We start from the raw sequence: 18366 nt of genomic DNA on the forward strand, positions 1-18366 counted from the left end.
CACAACTCGTGCCATATTAACCCGCGTTTGCGCATTAGCTTGCTCGGGCGCGAGCGACAGAAAGTCTGGCAGTTCCTTGCATTAAACACCTAGCATACCATCCAGCCTATGAGTACAAAGAGGAAACGCTCGGCCACAAGCACGCGTTACAAGACAGGAGCGTGAACGGGTTCAGGCGCAAAAGCTCACCAAGCACTCCTTCATTTGTTGCAAGAATGAATTAATATGCACACGTGTTAATTATTTTGTTTAGCTGACTTTGGGGGCAGGGCGAGTTCAATGGGAACCATCGCAATGAGGGCGGGGCTCGCTCAATACCTCTCAGCAGCCCGCCTTGGCCCCTTCTCTTCACTCCGTGCTTTCAAGGCAGCTGAAAGATGGTGAGACTAGACGCAACTTGGGAGCTGGCTCTGCCGCCGGCAGCAGACATCAGACTTTTATTCTAGGCGGCAGCGCTATACCTGACTCGCTCGCTACCTTGCCATCGCTGTAGGACGCCCCGGCCAAGCTCGCTATTGTCATGAAGGTCATCGGCCGCACTGGCTCGCGTGGCCAGGTGCGTCGGCGCCGGTGGCGCGCAAGCGAAAGCGTGGCCGGCAGCTTCTATAAGCAATAGGAGGGAATGCAAAGAACTGAAATTTATGGCCTGCGGTGCACGGGGTCGAGTGGTGCCCGGAGCTGGCAATGCGCCCGTGGGAATCTTGCTTGAGCGCTGGTATTGGCTGTTTGGGTGCGCAGGTGACCCAGGTGCGCGTCAAGTTCCTGGACGACCAGAACCGCCTGATCATGCGCAACGTGAAGGGCCCCGTCCGCGAGGGTGAGCACGCGACTGCCCCGCGCTAGTATGGAGCTGCCCGGAGGGCAGAGCAGCTTCGGGGAGCCCTTTGCCAACTGGACGGAGAGGGGTGTCGACAGCGCAGGGGAAGGTTTAATGGCCCGGGCGCTGGGACGGGGTCTGGGCGCGGCACACACGAGCGGCTATGGGAAGGCCGTGCGCAGCGTGTCGTTCGCCGGTATTGGTTGCAGGGAAGCGCAGGGGGCATATGAGCACATGGGGTGCAGGAAACAACAAAGAGTTGCCTGCACATGCACGTTGTGCCAGGTGTCGCGAACGTTGCGCTGGCCGTATGGCTGGGATGCTTCCCTGACTGCCTTTGCTCGCCCCACACCTGCTGCAGGCGACATCCTGACTCTGCTGGAGTCTGAGCGTGAGGCCCGCCGCCTGCGGTAAATGCAGCAGCTTCAGAGGTTGCTGCCTTTTAGCAGGAGATAGAGTGTAACCGTGGCGTATAACACTTTGGACTCGCTGTCTCTCTGTCCGTCTCTGCCGTAAGCTGTACAGCAGCACTGGCCAGTACCTGCAGCATCAGCGAAGCTCTAGCTGCCTACAGTCAGGCAGCTTCTGCGAGCAGCTCAGGCAGGCAGTGCGCGATTCGCTCTGGCGCTTGTGTTCAGGAGCAGCAGTGGGAAATGATGCAGCTGTGGCTACACAGCAGCCAGGTACAATGTGGCGAGTGGGGTGTGGAGCGCCGAATCGGACGGGCATGGCTGGTGAGCGGATAGGCGTGGATCGGGTCATGGCTGTCGGGTTGCCCTTCGGGTAGTTGGCGTTGTGCGGGGGGGCGCGATCAGGCAATGCACGGGCGTCAGCACGGCGTTGCCGGAGGCTTCAGGAGCTGCAGCTGGCGCTGCTGCGGGCGTGCGCCTCTTAAAGAGCGCCGCAGCTGTGGGCGCTGCTCACTGGAACAGCCGCGGGGGGGGGGGGCGCCGAGCGTGATGGGCCAGCGGTATGACGTGCAAAGCGGGTGCGCGGGCAAGCTATGTCGCACTTGACCGCATTGATGCTGGCCTCGTTGTGGGCATGGACATGATTTGGCAGTGCCGTCCATGCTCTTCGTTTGCTGCGCACTGTTGTCGGTTGCTTTTTAGGTGTTAGCCGTTTACTCTTAGTGCAAGGAGGGTTGAGGTCGTGAATGCACGGGGGCTTCGGTGTGTTGGGTGTGATGCAGGTCAGGATAGCGCTGGTCTGGCGAGTGGAGCGGGCGGAGGGGGAATGGGGGGCGGGTTCTGTCAGCAGCCAGCAGTTCTTGCGCAGCTATTTCATCTTTCACCTTGCAGTGAGAAAGCTCAGTTTGATAACAGCTCAACAGAGAAGACCACAACAGCTCACGATTCATGCAAACGAGCTCGGTTGGAAAACGGTCCTCATCCGTGTCGCTCTCGCATGGACCAGGTTCAACCTCAAAAGACAGTCGAGTGGCACAACAATCACGTAGTCCTATAATTATCTGATCAAGCATAATGGCCCTTGCTATGCAGCGCTCCGCTGCCCCGCGCCAGGCCTTCGGCGCTAAGCCTGCCGTCCGCTCGGGCGTGCGCGTTGCTCGCAGCCGCGCTTCGGCTGTGTCTGTGCGCGCTGACGGCGCTCAGGTCCAGGCAAGTATCCTAAAATGCTTCGCGCACCCCTATCCTTGCGTGCAAGCGGCATGGCATCTGACACTTGGCGAAACGCAGGTGGACATCGACAAGCCCCTGGGCCTGGTGCTGGAGCAGTCCACTGCTCCTGGTGGTGGTCTGGTGGTGAAGGTGGGTGGTTAGGGAGGGCTTTGCTCGCGACCTGACCTGGCATCCGAGTGCACTCCGCGGCCAGGGCTGGCATTTGGCAGCATTCTGCGGGCTTTTCTGTTCCAGACATCATTTATGCATATCATGGCGATGACATGCACGGGCGGCTCGGTGTGCACAACCTTACTTCTCAGCCACACCCTGCCAGGGTCCAAGCTTGCCTGGCCACTGACAGCCCTCCCGCTCGTGCATCCTTTGTGCCACAGTCCTCTCGCGGCAACGCCGCCAAGGTTGGCATCAAGGCGGGTGACACCATCATCTGTAAGTGTTGAGGGGAGACCAATTAGGGGGGGATAAGGGCAGAGCTGAACGCGCTAGGAAAAAGCGCGGTACTGCTGGAATCCGTGTCCCGGCAAGCGTCCGCGCTCCGCTTTCGGAAACAGCGGGCCATCCCATGTTACAAAGGAGGACTCACGCATGACCATGTTTAGCCTGGCCGTTCGCCTGCCCCTCCCGCTGACAAGCTCGAACCTGGCTCATCCTTCCGCAGACACCTCGTCGTTCTTCGGCGATGAGCTCTGGCCCGCTGACAAGCTGTCCTTCACCAACAACGCCGTGGCCAACTGCCCCTCGCCCGTGACCTTCGTCTACGTAAGCACACACAGCAGTAGCAGCAGCAGTGGTAGCGTTGGGCAGCAGCTTCGGTAGCAGGACTATCAAGCACCGTTGGGTAGGCATTGGTGCACAGGGTGCCGTACCCGACGTGTCCGTGGATTGATCGTTGCGGAAGAGCAGCAGGGTTCGGCAGGGCTCGTACGCGCCCACCTTCAAGTCTGAAGGTAACAGCCCTGCCTGCGCTGTCCTGCGAGGCTCACGGCTGCAGAAGGAAGGCTGAGCGGTGCTGCTGCGCATGTTGGCCACGTGTAGGTGCCCGGTGAGAACACCAAGGTGAACGTGAAGCGCCTGCCCAAGAAGCCCGCCCCGGCTCGCTTCGGCCGCAAGCTGACCTCCGCCGAGAAGGCGCTGGCCTCGCACATCTGCGTGGACTGCGGCTACATCTACTGCGACTCGTGAGTTGGGTGGTGTCACGGGTTCTGTACCTGTGCATGCCATGGGCTAACACTGGGTGCATGCTACTGGGTCGTTGGGCAGGGCCTGGCTCGGCTGGCTGGTTCTGGCTTGGTGCCGCGCGCGCGCGAGCGCGCGCATCTGTAGCTGTGCCAGACGCTATGCTGACGTCGCCGTCACCCTTTCGGCGCGTGTGTTCTTCCTGCAGGACCCCCTTCGACGACACTGCCGCCAACTACCGCTGCCCCCAGTGCAACGCCCCCAAGCGCCGCTTCGTGCCTTACGATGCCGAGTCGGGCAAGGTACGAGCGGGGGGTGTTGGACCTGCTAAGCAAATTGGCAGTGTACTGGCTTGGGCGTGCACATGGAAACGCGCTGCGTGCGTCGGGTTGTGTTCGCTTGGGGCTTGTTTAATCTTACCCCAGTGATGCGCTGCAGCTTACAGTCCATGTTTGCCGACCGTATTGCAGAGCACCGGTGTGGCTGAGGGCACCATCGGCACCATCGCCACTGTCGTCGGCGGCCTGCTGGGCATTGGCGTCCTGACCTACCTGGCCACCAGCGTGTAAACGGCGCGCAGCAGAGCTGTGGAGCCCGCCGCGGAGCAGGGCTTGCGCGGTCTGCTGTGCCGTGCACCCGCTTCGCAGAGCAGCTGCTGAGAGAGGAGGAGGAGCTGATTAGGGACGGGCAGCAGCGGTGCCGGCACTTTCAGTCCGGCTGCTGCTGTTCTGGCGATTACGGGGAATGATGGTGTGCAGCGGCTCGAGTAGCGCTGAACACATGTGTTGAGCATGATAATACGGACTGGGAGCCGCAAGGCTCGCTAGATTTCGCCCTATCTGCGTTGCGGGGCCATCCAGACTGCAGGTGAGCAACATACCAACGATTTGCGGCCTGTTGTTCTGGAGTTTTGGGCCTTCCCGGACCGGCAAGGGATGTGTACATGTGCGCAGCTGTGCAAGTGTCACCGTGTAAGAGGTTAGGTGTTTGGGTTGTGGGTGCATGTTTGTGATTTGTGCCCTTGGTGTTGAGCAAGTTATGAAGGCTGCGTGCTGTGGAGGCGATCACCTTTTGCAGTATGGAAGTTCTGGAATCCATCTCGGCCGATGCTTTAGACCACTGTAAGAACATGACAAGCAAGACGCTTCATACTATCTAGCCAGGATGCAGCGCCACGATGCAGCAACCCCCCACCCCCGGGTCACCAACACATGAAAATGTGGAGACGCTTGAGGCGGCGCCTGGTGAGCAGCAGCAGATGGAGCGTGGTACAGAAGCCAAGTATAGATGGAGCGCGGTACAGAAGCCAAGACGGCAGCATCTGATTTGCTTTCACAGGCCCATATCCTCTGGTGTCGTGCATTCCCAACTTTCTCCCTTGTTTGCTGCGCTCTGTCGCCCGGCCACTTGGTTGCTGCACCCTTGCAATGCTTGGGCTAACAGCAACACGTGCATATTGGATTGGGGGATCCTGTAGAGCTCTGCTGGAGGTTGTCGTGAACAGTGCGTTCTCCAAAACATATGCACTTCAGCGGGCAGCGCTTGCGTGGCCGACTGTGTTTCCTCCGATGCAAACCCTCATATTCCCGCATGCGCCAGTGAGGCATGCCGGTTGCGTCCATGGTCACCTCACACGGTACAAGCGACGCTAACGGCACAATCTACTGTCGCGTATTCAATTCACGATGGAAAGTATGCACCCGTTTTTGCAAGTCACAGTGCTCAATGCACGATGCCGCACAGTACGATCAAGGACTCCATGCAAAATTTCGAAGCCGCGTCGGCTGTCACAGGCTTCTGCAGCCATTCTCCCATGCACCGCCTCATCCACACCACTCCAAAAACAGGCTCACACGACGTGGTCAACGCTGCAAGAATGCGAGGTGCAGATGCCATACGAAACCCATGATAATAATGATTCGAGTCTTTGTCCTCATTTATGTCAGGTGGTTGCCCAAGTGATGTGGAGTCCCAGCGCCGCTGCGGCACATGGCAGCTTCAATTTACGGTCAAAAGGCGCCCCGATCTCACAACGCCTTCATAAAGCAACAACGCACATATGGCGAATGGTGTACGCAAAGTGCATGGCAGGGTTCGAGCATATCATCTAGAGCGGCAGGTCGCTCTGTGGCTGTGTGCCACGCGCGTTGAGCGGTGGCAGCCTCATGCGTGCCGGCGGGCCTGCCGCTGGTGAACCAAGCAGACCTCCCAACCCGCCTATCCCGCCAGCCCCTGTCCCACCACTCTTGAACGCGGCCTTGCCTGCATCCGACCGAGCCAGGGGCGTGCCCGCCTCCATGGCATCCGCCCCTGCGCCACCGACGCTGACCTCGCGGCCTCCCCCGATCAGTGCCGCCGGGCTGAAGTCACGTTCCATCACTCGACTAGCCGCGCGAGAGTCCGCGCCGCCCAGCAGCAGACGCGACTTGCGCTTGCCAGGAGCGTAAGAGCCAGTGCGGCCCGTCAGCGCCGCCATCTGCTCATCCGCTGGCAGCTCCTCCAGCCACTTCTCCTCAGCGGCAGCCATGGCGCGGCGGCGCGCTCCCCAGCCGCGGCGGTGCGTGCCAGACACGTGGCTCCCGGCCGCCTGGACGCTGCGGCCAGCGTCTGCGCGGTGCTGGTGTGGGTGTGACATGTTCGCTGCTGCGCCGTAGGCACTGTCCGCCGCTGCAGCAGCAGCAGCCAGTGCCGCAGCGCCGCCATATCCGCTGGCGCCGTAGCCTGACACCCCGTAGCCGGAAGTGCTGTAACCCGAGTGTCCAACACTTCCATGGCGAAGGGACGCCACCTGCTGCAGCATGTGCGCACGTGACTCGGCACGCTCGGCCCGCACCAGCTCCGCCGCCACCTCGTCAGCGACGCGCTTCAGCGACTTACGCTGAGCCAGCGGCATGCCAAGACGCGTCTCCAGCTGCTCCTCAACATGCTGCACATCCACACGGAAACACAGAAGCGAGTGCGTTAACTGAATAATGAATGTAAAAGTTGCAAGGCGCTCCAGCGCTGTCAAGGTAAGCAAAAGTGCAGCATGCAGGCAGGTACTCGCACTCACGTGCAGAATCTCAAGAGCTGCGCCGCCGCTGGACTGCGCCGCCGCGAGCACAGCCCCGTCGCTACGTGCGAGCGACTGGAGCGAGTACAGCACGCCAGGCATGGGCATGGGAGGCAGCGTGCCGCGCCGAGTGCTGCCGGTGCGGCGCGTGGAGCGCTGCCGGAACATGGGGTTGGTGCGCAGCGGCGGCAGCGGCGCCTTGCTGCCGCCGAGCGCATTAATGCCAACAGCGGGAAGCGCAAGTGGCAGGGGCGGTAGGCGCTTGGTCTCGAGCACAGGCAGCGGGGCGGTAAGCAGCGCGTCACGCTGCGAGCACGCAAGGGCGGAATTCAAGATGTCACACGGGTAGGAAAGGAGGGAGGGTGTGCTGCACAATGAATGGAAACTTCTTACAGGGCCCGACGTTGTGTGCACACACACCTTGTATGCCAGGAGCAGATCCCTCGCGGTCTTGCGCGCAGCCTGCCAGGCGACCTGCCGCGCCTCTGGTGCCGAGTCCGGCCCCAGGCCCGCCGCGCTGAACTGCGCCAGCATCGCCGCGAGGACCTCCGACATGAGCTTCAGCTCCGCAATGGCCGCCTGCAGCTGCGCCAGAAGCGCCTCCAAGTGTTGGAGCATACTGAGTACCATGGAGGCCAACCCGCCCGCCATCGCATCACGACTGCCGCCGCCAGCCACCGCCACAAGCGCTGCCGAACGGCCGTGGGCGGCGAAGGGCCCCGCCGTGTTGTCGCCATCCGAGTCGCTGGTCGGAAGCGGCTCGATCGCAAACTTGACCCCTTGAGTGCGCCGTGATGCAGCCGGTGCGTCTGCAGCCGAGAGGGCTGCTGGGTCTCCGTCCTGCTCACCGTCCGCACCACCAGGCACAGAGCCAGCCTCCACCGCCTCCGCGACAGGTCCTGCGCCGCCAGGGCCCCGCGCCCGCAGGTTGCGGGCGCCGCTGCCGCGACCGCTGCCATCCGTGTCCGCTCCGTCACTGTCGAGCACAAGCAGCTCCTGCTCCGCGCCACCCGCAGCCACCGATAAACGTCGCTGGGTGCTGGGCGCAAGAGCGTTGAGGCCAGTCTGTCGCGAAAACCATGGTTGCGGCTCCTGCGGCTCTTGCGGCTCAGGCTGAGCAGCTGTAGGCGCACGTGCCTCTGGCTGCTGAGGTGCTGTCTGCCCTGCTCCGCTGCCCCTCAGATTGTCCAGCATCCCAAGCATCGCCTGCGCGGCTTCCCGCGCCGCGCTGCGCTTAACTGAGCCCCAGGCACGCGCCTGCTTCATGCCCGCTCGGCGCGCCTCTGCAGCGCCGCTTGGACTGGCCCCGCCAGGCGATGGCCCGCCAAGCGGTGTGCCCACTGGCAGCTGTGCGTCGTGGTCTAGCAGCGTCACCATCGGCTGCTCCACCTGGGTTGACGGCAGCGCCGGCAGCTGCGCCGCGGGGTCCACGCTGAGGATGGGCGCCAGTGCCATCATGTCGGGCTCCGGCAGTAGCATAGCCGAGGCACGCCGCATGGGCGCTCTCAGCCCCTGCACCACGGGCCCCTCGGCCGCCGCCCGCTCCTCCGCCTCCAATGCTGCTGCTGCTGCCGGGTCCAGCACCTTAACCTGTCCTTCCACCATCACGGAGCCAATGCGGGGGGCCAGGCTGCCCAGACCCTCCTGCGCGTCCGCGCCACCGCCGTTGCCGCCAGCGCTTGCGTCACCGCCCGGCGTCCCCTCCCTTCGATTGACCGCTTGCTTAAACGTCAACCAGGCCTTTGCCTGACCCAGGTTGCGTGCTGGGTCCGGCGCCGGCCCTGTCCAGTCCTCACCCCTGTGCTCGTTGAGCTGGTCCAGATGCGCATCTTGAGCTACGCCTGGAGTCCCCGGGCCCGACTGGCGGGCGCTGCTACCTGGACTGTCCAACTCCCCTGCCCTGCGGCGTCCACGTTCACCCGCGGCGGTGATGGCAGGCAGGCCACCGAACTGTGGTTTGACGCCGATGGGCGGCAGCTTGGGCAGTTTTGTTTCACCTGCCACGAAGCCGCCCGTGCCGCTTGCATCCTGCGTGTTCTGTGCGTCCACGCTGTGCCGCACAGCACCAGCCATCATGGCGGCCCCAGCGGCGAGTGGCGATGGCCCGGGCATGGACATGCGGCCGGCCTTCGCGCCAGACGCCGAGGTGGGCGCCGGAGAGAGCTCGCCGTGTGGCGATGTCAGAGCAGCCAGGCCACCGCCTGACGTCATGGCTGGGGACTGCGCTGAGCCGCTTGGTGACACGCCGCCTTCGGCGCCGGCAAGGCCCTTGAAGGAGGATTGAGATGTGCGCCGGCCCAGGCGGCTGCTCACCCCCATGGTCTGCAGCCTCGGCGGCCGAGCCGCTAGCGAGCCCACCCGCGGTGAGGCCGAGGCGCTGGCGCCCGCACCGTCGTCGTTGGCCCCTGGCGGAGGCGACGCTACCTGGCTGCCAGGTGTGGCTGCCGAGAGAGGGCTGCCGCTGCCATCGTTGCCCGCCAGCGCCGGGCTTGCATATCCAGACGACCCCGCGCCCTCCCCGCCGACAACCTGCCCGGCGATTGACCGACGCACGTGAGCCCCGGGCGCCAGCTGGGCCCATTCGGATGGCCCGCCCAGCCCAGGGCCGCGGAGCGTGCCTGCCTCCGTCATGCTGCCCAGGCTGCCGTCCACCGTGATGCGGCGGCGCGCCTCGCCGAACTCGCTGACCTCGGTGCTGTCGGCGCCTTCGCCGCGGCCAATCGTGCTGTCCCCGGACCGCGGCGCCGGCGGCGGCGCGTCCGCTGCAATCACCTTCTCGTGGCCGTAGCGAGCCAGCAGGTTCGCCATCACGGTGTGCACGAGCGCGGAGGCCTCCGCGGCCTGGCCCGGAGCTGACATGCGCGATGACTTGCCCCCGCGCAGGCGAGAGCTGACGCCCGAGCCTGACAGCTTCGGCACAGGCGTGGATCTGCCGGAGGCGTCCTGCGACGCGGGCAGCGCGTTGGCCCCGTCGGCAGATTCAGGTCCATGTGGAGTCTGTGGCGATGCCAGCGTGGGTGCGGAGTCCAGGCGGCTGCCTCCAGCGGCCGCGGCTGCTGCTGCTGCGAAGCCGGAGGGTGTGCTGCCGCTGTGCTCCTCATCCGAGTCCACCAGCGGGTCCAGTTTAGAGGCGGCGTGCTGCGGCGAGTCCCCGATGTCGATGTTGATGCGGGAGGCGCTCATAAGCGCGGCGGCTAGGGCGTCGGCGTTCATGGCCGGCATGCCGGGAGCCAGCTGCGGCAAGACACGTGAGCACATGTTACAGCAGGGCATGCACAAGTGCAGTCAGGGACCTTGAAACTCGTTTCAGAGGTCGGTTGTACGCAACAGTCGGGTCCAATTCACTTCGTATGTGCACGCACACACCTTGACCAACGACTTCCGTCGGGTAGCCGCTGCCGCCACAGGAGGCGCCGACAGTGCTGGAGCTGTGCTCGCGGCCTGCGCAGCTTGGCCGGAAGCCGGTGCCACTGTTCCGTTTGCCGCCTTCCCACGGATGGCGATGGACTGGTACGCGTTGGCCATTGTCTCGCGAATCCGGTACATCAAGCCGCGATCGCGCACCTCCGGCACGACTTGTCTCTGCGGCATGGCAGTCGGCAGCGTGGCACAGGCCAGGCCACTTCATGATTCGCCCTTTTGGAGTCCTAGTTTAAATCGCTGATAGGGTGAACTCCACAGGGGCACAGCAACAATAACATGGCAGGTGCGGGTGACGCACCTTGAACCACTTCTCCATGTGCCGGTTTGATGGGGCGCGATGCCGCATGCGCTGCCACAACATTCCGAGCATGCGCCGAATGTCCTGCACAGCGAGGCGCACACGGGCAGTTTGAATGCCTGGCTCACGCACCCTCCCGCCCATACCACGCGACAGCGCCCACGCACGCACCTGCGGCACTCCTGGCGCGTCACGTGTGGCGAACTTGAGCAGGCCGTAGGGCCAGGCCAGGAAGGCCATAATGAAGTTGGACATGATGAACACGAAAAACAGGGGCCCGATGGCGTACAGCAGGCCGGCCATGACCTGGGTGGTGCCCTCGTCGCGCTGCTTGACTTTGTCTAGCAACGCCTGCAGGGCAGGGCAAGTGAGTGGGCAAGATAAGATGGGTTCAGGGATGTTTGGCGCAGGAGGAACGGCCTTTCAAGCTGTGTGAGGCCAGGAAGGCCAAGCGCGGATGCTGACCTTTTGCAGCAATACGTGAAGGTTGCTGGACGGCATTAGCAAACAAGCAAAGTGGCATTAGACTTGCCTTGAACACTCCGCCGTCCTCACGAAGCAGTACGTACGACAGCATGAGCTGCAACGCATCTCCGTAGCCAGATAGTCGGGCCTCATCCGGACCGAACACAACGCAACCCGCAGCGCCGAACATTACAGCGCAGATGACAATAACTGTAAGGCCGATTAAGAGTAGGACGGGAGGAGGGAGAAGCTTATTTCGTGCGTGGTTGGTTCAATGAGGTAAGGGTTGCACTGAAGGCATCTACAGCATCTGAATCCTTCAGGAAGCAAGGTAGCGTGGCTTGCACACGGCTCACCAATGAAGAAATGAATGACGTCTGGGGCTGCCAATGCCAGCGTGCCCGAGATAGCGGAGAGGCGAGGCTGGAATGAGAGGTAGTGCAGCCAGCGAATAACAATCATGGCAAGCACGAAGCCCTGCGCAGGCCACAACCGCAAAGGAAGAAGGCTTCAGGACATGATTGGAAGGATACGCCCAACGAACAAGCACATGCATTACTCGCGCAGCAGGCAGCAGAGTGTGTGGGGACGTGAGCGGGCGATGCGCACCTGAAGGAAGGTGTAGATGATTAACACGTCATACATATTGTCAACGCGGTTATAGAAGTCAGATGCAGACCCCAGCTGCGTGTCCTCGGGTAGCTGCCACCGGTTAGCTGAGCCCGGCGTGGGACTGGCCGTAGCGGCGTTGGAGGTGCCGTTGGCCTGCTGTGTGACCGTCACGTTCTCCTGACGCCGTGGCAGGAAGTATCGCGCTGGCGCGTAGCCATCCGCATCGTACAGCTCAAACCTGAAGGCACGAGGAACAGCAGCATACAGCGTAAGCGTTTGCTACCGTACCGTATAGGTAATGCCGCACAAGTCTAAGGCGAACCACGATGCGGTAATACGCACCGTGAAGGGAACGCGTCCTTGTCCGCAAGTTTTGCGGTGTACGCGAATAAGAAGCCCAGGCTTGTGAACATGAGGACACACACGGCGGTCTCGAACACCACCCATCCGACGCTCATACGAGGTTTGTACAGCTTGACGGTCACCTTGGTACCGTCATGTTTGTACAAAACCTTTCGCTCCGCGTCTGCAGCGTCACGTAGATGCAGAACATGTCAGCACAATGCATGGCGCCTTGCGAGCAACTTGAAGCAGTGCCGAAGGGCAGACGACACGACCTCGCGCTTACCGCCAATCCCAAGCACATGGTCGTCGTCGTCGTTGTCATCATCGGCCTCATGAATAGTTTCCAGCCCCTCCTTCCGCTTGCCTTCCCGCAACAGCGTGCGTAGCTTTCGCATTTGCGCCTGCCGGTGCAGCTGCACGAAGATGTCGTACGCCGTCACCAGCAGGTAGCCACAGCACAGCACGATGAGGAAAAAGTCCGGCAGGAACTTCTGAACCTGCAAGTGTTTGGGGTGTGCGCATGTGCACAAATGTGGAGGGAACGTTTTAGGGCACAGCAAGGCCAGCAGGGGCGACTGGGCACTGCAGCCTGACGCCCTAGCAGGCACAAACCCTTGGCCTCTAGGCAGGGCAATCTCGTAGCACACCCAATCATTGAGCCCCGCCACCCAGCCACGTGCCTGAGCGTTCTCCACCGCGGCTCCGTAGCTGATGGCGGGCAGCGCCAGCAGCCGTGTGGCCCCCCAGATGAGTCCCGAGTCCAGCCAGTCCAGGTCCAGTCGGAAGTAGCCGAACACCTGGGCGTCCGCGTTGTAAGACACCAGCTGCACACGCAGCGTTCTGGAGACATGGGGAAGCCGGGAGCAGCACGCAGTGAGGGGAACGTGGGTTGTTAGAGCAGCGCACCGTACTTCCCAACCAGCTGCTGGCGGTGCGGCCTGCCCGTCACCATGCATCCCTAGCGCGCTGGTGTGCATGCAGCAGCACTAGCAAGCATGCTCCGGGCGCCTACTCCGGGCACCCACTTTGTAACGGTCTCGGACAAGTAGCCGCCATCACGGATGTAGGTGATGGCCTGCTCCGCCCGCTTGGCGGACAGATGTGTGTCGAAAACAAGGGGGTAGCCGGCGGGCAGGCGGCCGGCGGGCTGGTAAAAGAAGCCGTATGGCAGACCGCCCGGGTTCAGCTCGGGAGAGCCCTGCAGCAGCAAAAATGGGTTGGCGACGGCCATTCCACAGGTAGGCAGGGCAGGGCCAATTGCACGTGCGTAAGCTACGTGTGCGTGAGCTATGAGCGTTCCCCACCTTCGAGGTGTTGTAGAACTCGGCTGGGTCAAGGTCTGCCTGGTACAGCGCCGAATGGCGGCTGAACACGGGGTCATTGCCGATGCCACCCAGGTCCTTAGCACGGGCTGTTGCCGTGGTCGAGTTGCCCAGAGCAGCTGACGTGGTGCTGGTATTAGAGGTGTTACAGCCCACAATCAGGTTGGTGTAGCTGCTGTCCCTGCAGATGTAGCCGTCAGTGCCCTTGGCGCGCTCAAGCTCCGCAGGCGACCGCCGGACCTGCGGAATGGCACGTATGCGGTAAGCGCAGGTCACCGTTCTGTCAGGGTTAGGCTCTCGCTTGTACAATGCAATGTAATGCGTACACGACCGCCGGATGTGCTAGTGATTCACCTCAACGCAGCATTCCTCACGCACCTGGTGCAGTAGCAATCCCACCAGCACTCGGTTGTTGAGGCCAATCCACCTTGCCCGGTCAATGTTTCGCACGTCCCACAGACTGTAGTCATAATCACCACCATCTGGAAGGTCATAGCCGTAGAAGGATTGCACGGCTTCACCGTTTGCCAGAGCCAGCAGCGACCGCCGCTGCTGCGCCTGCTGCGCATCCAGCGCATCGCCTTCGCCCTGCGGAGAGCCTGCTCGACGGAACCAAGCAGCCGGCGAAAGCGCCCCCCACACCCATTTAGGCACCCAGCTGCTGGCTAATGCGGCGAGTCGGGGCCGTGTATCCACGCCGCCAGCTGCCCGCATCGCGGCCGGGCCCGCGGCAGCGCCGGCAGGCGCCCCCTCCGCGGAGTACAGCAGGTCTGGGCCCAGCAGAGCCCGCCGGCGTGCGCCGCCACTGGCAGCCGCCGCCGTAGACACGTTCGCCCCTGCGTCGGCACCACCGGCCCTGCCCGTCCTGAAGCTGAAGGCTGCCGCCTTGCCACGCAGGAAGAGGCAGGAGGTGTAGTTGGCGAGCTCCTCGTCTGTGAGGTTGCCATCTTGCGCCAGCCCGTCCAACACCACCTTGGTAGTCAGCTCCGCTCGCGCCGTTATCTGCTGCATCTCATTCAGCAGTGCCTGTGTGTGCACGTGTGTGTGTGTGTGTGTGTGTGTGTGTGTATGTGTGTGAGGAGGTGCCAGTTATGGACACGGAAAGCAGCAGGTGAAGCGACAAGGATCGCTGAGTGGCTCCGACATCTTGCCAGTCACCACTCGCCACGCGAGCCAGCAATAGCCGGTGCTTTCACACCTGCATGAGGCTTAGTAGCGTGGTGACGGCCGTGGTAGTGACCGCCTGTGCCGCCGCAGTGCGGTCCACCGCGACCAGCAACGCCTGCAAGCGCTCCAACATGGAGGCGTAGGCGACACCCGCGGCGGCTGCAAAGTCGGTGTAGGAGGTCTGGTAGGCGTTGTCCACGACTGAGAACTTGGGGTCCAGGGCCATCAGTGTGGTGTCCATGGAGGCCTGCGCCGAGCGAGCGTTGGGTGGGAAGAGAGCGGGGTCCGTGCTGCGTACACAGGCGCGCAGGCTACACAGGCACACGCATCGCAAGTTACAAACACAGCGGTCATGTGTGTGGCGTGACCCACCTCTTCCTCCAGCATGCTTGCGCTCATGCGCTCCAGGTCCGCCATCATCCCAGCCAGCACCGTCAGCGCCACATCCATGTCACCCGCCTGCGGTGTGGAGCAGCTGCTGCTGATGGTCCGCACATCCGCCAGCCCCAACGCGCTGAAGCTGCTGTTGGGCGGCGCCGCCAGTGCGGGGCCACCGCAGCCGCCGTTCGCCACCACCTGCAGCTGGCGCCGGCTGGCAAGCAGTGCATGTGCGCTTATCCTTCCATCGCCACCACTGGCCGCCTGTGCCCCGGCATCAGCACTGAGGGCACGCCGCGGCGCCGCGGCCGCAGCCCGAGCGCCAGCAAGCCGAGCGCCAGCGGGCAGGTGCCAGGGCGCCATGCCAGGGCTTTGGCTGGCAGCCCTGGCCTCCAGCGCGAACATGCTGCGGCGGGGCGAGCCCAGAGGGTCTTCGCCGTCTCCTTCTTCCTCGGGCTTTTCCTCCAGGCCCAGCAGCGCCCCCAACCTGTCCAAGGCGCTGTGCAGGCCAGCAAAGCGCTCCTCCCACAGCTGCTGGGCGGGTGTGCGGGTGCTGGCTTCTGGGTTGGTTGCCATCAGGCTACGGAGTGGAGACTGCGCTGCAGTGCCGAGCAGGATGCCGCCGGCTGCAGGGCCTGTTGCCATTGGCTCCAGCACCTTGCGCAAGGCACGTGAGGCCACGGCCGGCAGCGCGCGCCGACGTACTGAAGCAGCAGAGGTGCCCCCTGCGGCGGATTGGTCGCTGCTGCTGGTGTCAAGAGTGGAGGTGGCACTGGTGAAGTCGGATGAGCCGGTGGTAACACGGAGCACCATCTGCAGGAACAGACCAGGATCAGATGGCTCGGGTCAGCAGGGCCGTGTTCACCAATGCAGCGCCATGCGCATAGCCTGAGAACTGCCCAGGAGACCATGGAATAGGCCACCACATTTTCGGCCATGGCTCACCCGCACAATGTAGTAGATCTGGGTGGTGTTATCAAAGTAGCGAGCTTCGATTGCGGGCTGGGTGTCTACCACAATCGCGCGGATTGAGCCAGACTGGATGCCGAAAGCCTGTTGCGTTGGCAAGGGCATGGGGCCGGCACCTCCACATTAGCTCTGCAGGCCAGGGTGCTGGCAAGGGGTTCGACAAGTACCCTAGCAATGGCTTACCGTGAAGATGGGCGAGAGGACGCGCGACCGCGCGGCGGTATTGGTTGCCAGGGTGTTGGCGTAGTTGGTGGCGGCGGTGAGGCTTGTCGACGCCAGCGCGCTGCCACCCGGGTACAGGCTGAAGTCCAGCAGGGTCACAGTCAACTGCATATGGGCGGAATTGAATGGAGTGAGGAAAGCGCAAGCCGCCATGGGGCGTGCAATGCCGGATAGTTTTGAAGGATGTCAACCCAAGCTCCAGTCAACCCCCACGTACGCACCTGCTCCACCGCAACGCTCAGCTGCACCGATGCTGAGTTGCCGTCTGTGTCTGCGACGCTGTACCGCACCAGATACCGGCCCGGCAGGCAGTCACCCGTGGCCAGGGCAGCCACGCTGCACGCCACGCACGTGCGCCCCGTGGGACAGCGCGCCGCCACCGTGACCGTGATGTCGCGCGTGATGTCGCCGTCGGTGGTGTCATTGGCGATCGCGGCGCAGCCCGTGCCCGTGAAGCTAACGCACGGAGCAAGGCTTACGGGCGCCGCCGTGCCGTACGTGAGGAAGAGTGACTGGTCGCGCTCCGCCTGCACAATGGGTGCGGAGCAGTTGCAAACAGCACGCTTGTTTCCCAGTCAAACGCAGACACCTGCCAGCCCTCTCGCGTGCTCTGTTGCACGTGCCGCTTACCAGCGTAAGGTTGCTGGTGAGGTACCCTGGCAGCAAGAACAAGCGGGGCGGCACCGCCGGCTGGCCGCCGCCGGAGCGCGTGATCTCATCGTTTAGAGGCTCCAGCGTCTCACAAGTTACGTTGCTGCACACGTAGACCGGCATGCCGTTGCGCTGCGGGCCATAATGGATGGCGGTTGAAGGGTGTGAGCGAAGCGGGGTTTGGTGAGGCTGCAGTTTACTGTGGCGCTGGAGTGATGTGGATGCCAACGCCTCCCCTGTATCACTGTATGCCTTGACCGCCTACACAACCAGTGATGCAGGCAGCCCCTGCCTCTCACCGTGATCCTGCAGTACGACTCCAGCAGCTCGCACGGCTTGACCACCGTCACCAGTCGCTCGGCTGTTGCGTTGGCGCCTTTGCTGTCAAACACCACAAGATGCATGCGGAAGGAGGATCCCACCGTTGCGTTCACAGTGTCTATGCCGCACTCAGACGGCTGCTTGCGGTCGGCACGGTGGTCGCGGCACTGGGTTGCCGCGCAGTCGTCCGGAGGGCACAGCGTGATCTGTGGACGGTGAGGCCAGGTGCATTGCGGCGGGGTGCGCGCATGAGGTGCAGCAGCTTCAGAGTTAAGGAGGGAAAGATCGGTTTCAGTTGACACGAGCGAATGCTGGTGTACAGGCATGTGGTCTAGGCGCGCACCGTGGCTGTGATGTTGCCATCCTCCGTGTCCAGCGCGACGCCCAGCGGCTCACACGGCCGGCTCTGAGAGGGCACCTGGTCGGCGGCACACACCATGTAGGGCGTCCCGCGCGGCACCACCACCTGCAGCAGCAGCCACGGGCGACACAGGCGGGGTCAACACGAAGCAAGCACGGTAATGCCCGAGTGTGAGTCCAGGGCGTCACGTGACCCACCGTTGTATTCACGACCTCGCCGTTGCGGAGGGATAGTGTGGGCGGGTTGTTGGTTGACAGGCTCGTGCTGTTCGGCAGGAGGCCGTTCGCGTCGCCCGTCACAACAATGTAAGACGAGATGGTGGACGATACGTTGCGTGCGCAGGATAAATCCACGCTACAGAAGCCGTCAGGGCACAGCTGCTCGCCCACACAGCGCTCCACAACCAGCAGTTGCCTGTGGGGACATGGGCTGTCTGGCATTGACTTTTGGGAGACGATATGGCGATCGATCCCACGATGCGGAGGATGCGAAACGACACCAAGTGCCACCGGGGCGCCCAGCACGCACCTCTTGACAACCAGCGTGCCAACGGACGGCCATGTGAGGTGGTACGTTATCATGTAGGTGCCCGGAGTTGTTGTATCGATCCCGCAATACTGCAACCCCACAACGCTGTATGGCTGCGGCTTTTGCGCCTTGTCTGCACATGCTATGATTCGGGGATTTAGGTCCCCAAGGCTGCGCAACGAGGCCTTTGCGCCTGGGTCACAGTTGTTGGAGATGACGCCGGCACGGCACGGCACGTATGGCAGGTACTGCGAGATGCTGACGCTAGATGCGCCGTTTATGACAAAGACCGGCACCATCAGCGCGTCAATCAGGTTGTCCGGATCAGGTGGACCCGTAATAAGCGCAACAGCGGTCTCGTTGGAGCGGGGGAGGCCTGTGGCAGGCGCGGGGAATCATGTCAGCAGGTGAAGCTAAAGGATTTATGCCTGGCTGTGAGAAGACAAACGCACCCGTGTTGTTGGTGGTAATCTTGGACGTCTTGTACTGACAAAGCCCGTCCTGACTGCAGGTGCCCTCAAACGTGGTATTGTCGGGGCACACAAACTCGGGCGGCTCGCACAGAATGAACACCACCTTCAGCGCAGTGGCCCTGCGAATCACACATTGGAAGTGCAGG

General features: G+C 62.8%; 3 protein-coding genes across 3 annotated transcripts in view; 2 read left to right on the forward strand and 1 right to left on the reverse strand.

Annotated features, from left to right (window-relative positions):
* The first annotated feature begins 115 nt into the window (after window positions 1-115).
* On the forward strand, window positions 116-2197 carry CHLRE_12g510450v5 (ribosomal protein S28). Its single transcript, XM_001691002.2, has 4 exons — window positions 116-380; window positions 494-556; window positions 739-817; window positions 1179-2197. The coding sequence occupies exons 2-4, from the start codon at window positions 521-523 to the stop codon at window positions 1229-1231; spliced, it is 168 nt and encodes a 55-aa protein (XP_001691054.2). The 5' UTR covers window positions 116-380; window positions 494-520; the 3' UTR covers window positions 1232-2197.
* Window positions 2198-2245: 48 nt separating this feature from the next.
* CHLRE_12g510400v5 (uncharacterized protein) lies at window positions 2246-4772 on the forward strand. The gene is made up of 7 exons (XM_001691001.2): window positions 2246-2436; window positions 2515-2586; window positions 2832-2886; window positions 3116-3216; window positions 3493-3635; window positions 3842-3935; window positions 4104-4772. Exons 1-7 carry the CDS (start codon window positions 2302-2304, stop codon window positions 4200-4202), a joined length of 699 nt encoding a protein of 232 aa, XP_001691053.1. The 5' UTR covers window positions 2246-2301; the 3' UTR covers window positions 4203-4772.
* Window positions 4773-4909: 137 nt separating this feature from the next.
* CHLRE_12g510350v5 (uncharacterized protein) overlaps window positions 4910-18366 on the reverse strand; it is a 33396-nt gene continuing 19939 nt past the window's right edge. Inside the window, exons 54-79 of the mRNA XM_043068230.1 lie at window positions 18200-18339; window positions 17748-18123; window positions 17417-17633; window positions 17202-17324; window positions 16837-17064; window positions 16517-16669; window positions 16108-16413; window positions 15848-15991; window positions 15641-15748; window positions 14690-15508; window positions 14349-14564; window positions 13529-14176; window positions 13133-13390; window positions 12854-13026; window positions 12509-12668; window positions 12112-12325; window positions 11826-12009; window positions 11481-11721; window positions 11228-11348; window positions 10939-11081; window positions 10578-10757; window positions 10407-10490; window positions 10052-10267; window positions 7106-9919; window positions 6686-6991; window positions 4910-6559 (exon numbers count right to left, since the gene is read on the reverse strand). Coding sequence (XP_042918137.1) covers window positions 5741-6559; window positions 6686-6991; window positions 7106-9919; window positions 10052-10267; window positions 10407-10490; window positions 10578-10757; window positions 10939-11081; window positions 11228-11348; window positions 11481-11721; window positions 11826-12009; window positions 12112-12325; window positions 12509-12668; window positions 12854-13026; window positions 13133-13390; window positions 13529-14176; window positions 14349-14564; window positions 14690-15508; window positions 15641-15748; window positions 15848-15991; window positions 16108-16413; window positions 16517-16669; window positions 16837-17064; window positions 17202-17324; window positions 17417-17633; window positions 17748-18123; window positions 18200-18339 — 9391 coding nt within the window. The 3' untranslated portion in view covers window positions 4910-5740. The remainder of the gene's footprint in view (window positions 6560-6685; window positions 6992-7105; window positions 9920-10051; window positions 10268-10406; window positions 10491-10577; window positions 10758-10938; window positions 11082-11227; window positions 11349-11480; window positions 11722-11825; window positions 12010-12111; window positions 12326-12508; window positions 12669-12853; window positions 13027-13132; window positions 13391-13528; window positions 14177-14348; window positions 14565-14689; window positions 15509-15640; window positions 15749-15847; window positions 15992-16107; window positions 16414-16516; window positions 16670-16836; window positions 17065-17201; window positions 17325-17416; window positions 17634-17747; window positions 18124-18199; window positions 18340-18366) is intronic.

This window comes from Chlamydomonas reinhardtii, chromosome 12 (assembly GCF_000002595.2).
Source record: "Chlamydomonas reinhardtii strain CC-503 cw92 mt+ chromosome 12, whole genome shotgun sequence".
Taxonomy (NCBI): Eukaryota; Viridiplantae; Chlorophyta; class Chlorophyceae; order Chlamydomonadales; family Chlamydomonadaceae; genus Chlamydomonas; species Chlamydomonas reinhardtii.